At 40.8% G+C, this 5,635-nt stretch overlaps 1 protein-coding gene across 1 annotated transcript in view; it reads left to right on the top strand.

The window, feature by feature from the left end:
• Positions 1 to 5,621, top strand: part of LOC106535761 (metastasis suppressor protein 1) — a gene marked incomplete at its 5' end in the record, with an annotated part of 30,485 nt that extends 24,864 nt beyond the window's left edge. The window contains 4 exon segments of the mRNA XM_014032838.1: positions 888 to 1,139; positions 1,992 to 2,156; positions 2,729 to 2,885; positions 4,510 to 5,621. Coding sequence (XP_013888292.1) covers positions 888 to 1,139; positions 1,992 to 2,156; positions 2,729 to 2,885; positions 4,510 to 5,135 — 1,200 coding nt within the window.
• Positions 5,622 to 5,635: the final 14 nt, after the last annotated feature.

Genomic DNA, 5,635 nt, shown 5'->3' on the forward strand with positions numbered 1-5,635 from the left:
TGATGACATCATCTGGGTTAGCTGATGCTAACTTCTTCGAACGCTAATTTTTAAAATCTACATTCAAAATGTGTTCATAAAAAACAATATAGGTGATAGATTTAAACATTTAGATTTATGATTTAATATTTAACATTTAAATTTAACGTTTAGTAAAAATTTGCTAAATACAGTGAGCTAAATAACAACGAAATGTTAGTGAAATAAATTTTAGCACTCAAAAAGTGAGCTAAATAATAAAAGATATGTTAGTGACATTTTTTAACAATTTATTTTACACTTGGCGCTCCATATGTCCTCATCTGTTTTGATAATTTAAAAAAACGATTTGTTTCGTAGTTTATTCCATTCAACGTATCTTTTGCTTTACTTATCTTTTACTTATATTTGTAAAGAATAGAGTATAATGCCTGCTGCTGAAGTCACTTTTCACTGCACGTATCGACCCATCTTCTTTTATTTTGTTGTTTTTGACGTGTGCTCACTAAAATTCCGTGCTTCACGTCTTCTGAGATTTCCAGTTTTTTCGTTGCTCGTCGTCGCGCTTCCTGTTTTCCGTGCGTCCTGTAACCGTTTGGCTCAGTTTCTGTGTCGTGTGCTTCGTTTTGCTTTGCTGCAGTTGTGTGTCTGTGTGTGTGTGTCTCTGCTTTGTTCTCTCAGTGTGTCAATGAGGAGGCCTCCTCTTCCTCCTCTTCCTCCCCCTCCCGCTCCGAGCCCAGCTCCGGGCAGCAGCAGGTGAACACGCGTGAAAGCAGGTTTCTGTTCATGTTCAGGGTGCAGGGCTTCACAAGCACGAGACGACTCATTTGTGTTGTTTTCATATCATCGGCCATAAACCATGGTTTAATTTCTCACTTGTTTCTGCCTCTCCATCCACTCACCTTCAGCTGTCAAACGGCTTTGACCACCCCGCCGCCCTCTGTCTGCACGGAGCGGTGCCGCCGGCCCAGGACACCCACCTCCACCCTTCATACTTCACCTCCTCCACCACCACCTCCCCCATGTCCTCGCCCTCCTATCAGTCCGTCTCTCCCACGTGGCCGTGGTCTCGCTCGGGCTGCGGCCAGYCGGGAGAGCTGCCGCCTCTCGGCCCTTCAGGGATCGGACAGGTCCCCTCATCCAGAGTCCCGTCCTGGAAGGTTTGACCCACATGATGTCCTCGCCCCCTTTCTCCTTCAGTTTCTCCTTGTTTCATATCCGCTCATTTCCTTTGATGCTCTCAACAGAGTAAAGCTGCTTCGATTTTTCAATGTTGATGATAATTTTCTTCCAAATATGTGACCCATCACATCGAAATGAGGATTAAGTCGAATTTGGTCAAAATGACCTCATTACCTTTTCAAATTCTTGGCTTTAAAAGCTACATTTTGACACCTGGATCATTCTGATATCATAATTAAATCCATATTTATGACTTAATTCGTCTTGTTGGTTACAATAATACATAAATATTTGGTCTGAATCCTAATTTTACGTCATTTTAATGAGGAATTTTTATTTTATAAAGGGGAAACCTCAAGTTATATTTGAATATTGAGATTTCCCAGCTAAAAAGAAACAAAATGCTAACTCACAGGGGAAATCTCAAAATTTTAAGGCGTTTTTCCTCAAAATCAGGTTTTTTTGTTGCTACTGCTCCAAAAAAGTGCTTCATAATTTAGTTTTATAATTATATTTCAGACAATTCATTCAAATGATACATTGATAAGGCATGTATTCATTATATTTTGACAAATTGCAATTTTTGTTAATATTTTAGTCTAAACACTATATTTGCCTATTTCTCCATATATCACTTTTGGATTTAATCCTCATTTTAATGTGATGGGTCATATATTTGCTGGGTTTAGCGATAAAACTTAAATAAACTGATTATTTCTGCTAATAATTCAGTTTGAAATCATCCAGATAACAGTTTTTCACACACTAACTTTGGCGATGTTTTTCTGCAAAACTTTACACATTGTTTTGGGTTGTGTGTTTGTATTCAGGACTGGGCCAAGCCGGGCCCGTACGACCAGCCTTTGGTCAACACCTTGAGGAGGAGCAAAGACAGGCGAGAACCTCCAGATCCCATCAGCCACCAGGGCAYGGACGCCACCGCAGGGGAGGAGCCACAAGGGGTCAAAGGAGGTCACTCTGGGATGTCCCCTAAGGTCCAGATAAACTTTTATAAAGGATTTAAAGGGCCTGTGACATCAAATGTTTGCAATAAATATGAGTGTATTTTTGGAAATGTAACGTAATTAACATATTACAACTTTTTTCTCACACCACTGAGATAAACAGGTGTTGATGTTTTCACATTTGCAGTAACAGGAAGTGATGTCGAAGAGGAATGTCTGAATGCTAACAGAGCATCGCTAAATCGGCTAACAACACTGACTAGAGAAGAATCGGATGTTTCTTTAAATTATTTTGAGTCACTAAAGAGAAAAAAAACAAGAAAGAATCAGTTCTAATATTATTGTCAGTAAACAATGAGAGCTTTGTTTCTTTAAGTGTTCCCCTTTGATGTCACTTCCTGTTTCACTTTGGCTCAGCCAAATCGAAAGAAAATATATCAGTTATGTGATAAAATGGGTAAAATTCTATTATATATATTATATATATATATATAATATAACATTATACATTATATACAACATTTTATTTTTGTTTGGTTTGAACAAACTAAATAAATAAAATAAAAATAAATCCTTAGCGATTCTTTGTTTATGACAAACAGGGCGACAAGGAGGCCCACGAGGAGCTGGCCCGGGTGCTGGCCCGAGGTCTCCACCTGGACATCCACGGCTCCAGCAGGGACTCTCTGCAGGGCTCCAGTGGTTACAGCAGCCAGACCAACACGCCCTGCTGCTCAGAGGACACCATCCCCTCCCAAGGTACACAGCAGACGTTACTGTACGGCAAGCCATTTTAACATSAAATCATCTTCGTCTGACTACCTGTAATTACATTCTAGATATGTCAATATGAGTGTTGACTAGAACAACTAGGTTTTAATTATCCTAATGGTAATTTAAAATATCTGCATTTACATTCTGACTAATCAGAGGAACCTATACATGTCTTAATTGTGTTGAGTCAAAATTCTGTTGTAGATATCTGAATTAAAAGATTGTGGGTGGCTGCAATGGCAGACAATGAATTATCAGTGTTTGCTAATTCAWGTCAAGCTGCAGAAATAAAAATTTGTTAAAGACACCAGAATTTGCGTTGGACTCCCCCTGACTCTGCAGACCACTGAATAGCAAACTAAGGTAAGGTTAGTGGCTCAGGAAGGCTAAAATGCCTTAAAATTCTTTGCCAAAACGCTACAGAAATCTGTGAYGTTTTGACTAATTGTTCAAGATATGTTGAATAATTATTCTGTCTAGTTAATTAATGATATCTTAAATAGAAAAGCCATCTAGATGCAAGGTATCTCTCATTGTAAGATATCTTTAAAAAATTGCAACTTGSCAAAATTATAGTTCTAGATATCTCTTAGTTTGTTTAGTCATTATTTCCTTTAAGCAGAGGTGGCCAAATTGGGGCCCGTGGGCCAAAATTGGCCGGCCAAGCCTTTTGATTTGGCCCGCCAGCAGTTGTCCTTGCTACTAGGTTGTATTCTCCTGTTTTATGTCGAAACACTATATTTCCACTTAATCCTTCCAACCACTGGTCCCAACTAAGGGCTGTAGTGCAGAAAGTCTTAACTCATGGCACTTACTTTATCTTTATATTCAAATTAAACATAAAATGCAAGTAACTAGACATTTAGATTCAATTTAAGCATACACCTAGATTTGCACATTTAATAAGATCACAAATAGGCTTACTCAAATTTTACTTTATGAAAAGKCCCATGAGCTTTTGCTGCTCAACTGTACGTCAGATTTTCTGCACATCCATTGGCTAGCAAAAATAAATAAATACAAACAAAAAAAATGTGGGCCACCACACTGGCTGCTAGCTTAATCATAAACAAAACAACTTTGCTAAAAAAGTATTTGCTTTTCATGTATTATATTATTGCATTTGGCCGCAGCCCTCAGATTTATTTTCATGTTGGCCCCCTCAGGGAAAATGTTTGGGCACCCCTGCCTTTAAGGTTTCTGCAATTTAATTTGTACTAGTCGAAATGATTTATCTGATATACAAATACTTAAAAAAATTCTTGAATAATGATGAAATTTAAACTCTTATCTTTTTAATTGAAATTATGAATAATCAGAACAAAAGGCGAGATATTTCGGAAGTAAATAACGACGTCAAAACTGAGTTAAAGAAATCTGGAAATGTATTTTTGACGAGTCAAAATATTTTTAAGAAATCTTGAATTCATGCAACTTAATCTGACGTCATTTATTCAGGAGGTAATTAGAGACAACTTAATTGACTAAAATGATATCTGGAATGTAAGGGTGTTGAATCTGATTTTATGTTAAAATGGCCTGCCGTATAGCCAGATACATAAACTGCAGTAATCTTATAGATGTTCTGGATGTGTTTTGTTTTCCGTAGTGTCGGACTGTGATTACTACTCGGTGGGTGTGGATCAGGAGTCTGAGCAGCACCACTCCTCAGACTTCGATAAGTCCTTCACCATCCCGAGGAACAGCGACATCAGTCAGTCGTACCGGCGGATGTTCCAGTCCAAGCGTCCAGCCTCAACCGCCGGCCTCCCCTCCAACCCCTCAGCCGTCGTCACCCCGGGGGTCGCCACCATTCGACGAACTCCATCCTCCAAACCCAACTTGCGGCGACCCTCAGGAGGCCTCAGCCTCGGCCCTATTCCCATAAAACCCCCGATGATCCCGGTCAAGACCCCCACCGTGCCTGAACTCCCCGGGTTCCCCACCAGAGCAGGTTCTGAGGCTGGCAGCGCACCACGGACCCCGCTAAGTCCACCGAGCACCCCTCTGTCGCCCAGCAGCGGGTGGGAGACCCTGATGGATGAAGGATCGGACCCCCCCACCCCGCCGCCACAGCCGGGCGGTCGGGCGTCCGAGTGGGAGCGCCGACGCCTCCCCGAGCTGCTGGAGGAGGCAGAGTACTGTGAGGTGGAGGACTTCCTGGTGGATATCCGACGAGGCGTCAAGCTCAAGAAGGCGACGACGAACGACCGATCGGCCCCCTTTATTCACTGAGACCACCAGGGGGGTCGCGCTGACCGCATCCAGTTCCTGCCTCTTTTTGAATCTAATGTTGAGGGGACACAAACGGACGCAGCTCAGCCTGAATCTGAAATAGGTGCCAAAATAGACAAAAGCTGCCACGAGACTGATTCTGGAGCAGTTCTGAAGTGTCCAAAATTCACTKATTTGATCCGATTAAAAATGTACATCAGTTTAAAAACAAAACTAAAWCTCCTGAACCAAGCAAAGCTCCTGTAGAAGAGCAGGTGACACTGATCCAAGACTGTCTTGTTAATTTAGTGTTTGTGACGAAACAGGACAAAGTTCGAGGAGAAAGTTTAAACTGAAAACAGGGACAATAAAAAAAGTAGATAAACTATGGGGCGCCGTTTGTAAGGTTACACTGCCAACAATTACCACCAAAATTTAGCTTTATTTAGCCTTTCATAAGACAAAAAAATAGAGGGGCATTTTTCAAAGTAATATTTTTACCTTGATATTCACACATTTAT

The sequence above is a fragment of the Austrofundulus limnaeus genome, unplaced genomic scaffold (assembly GCF_001266775.1).
Source record: "Austrofundulus limnaeus strain Quisiro unplaced genomic scaffold, Austrofundulus_limnaeus-1.0 Scaffold1552, whole genome shotgun sequence".
NCBI lineage: Eukaryota > Metazoa > Chordata > Actinopteri > Cyprinodontiformes > Rivulidae > Austrofundulus > Austrofundulus limnaeus.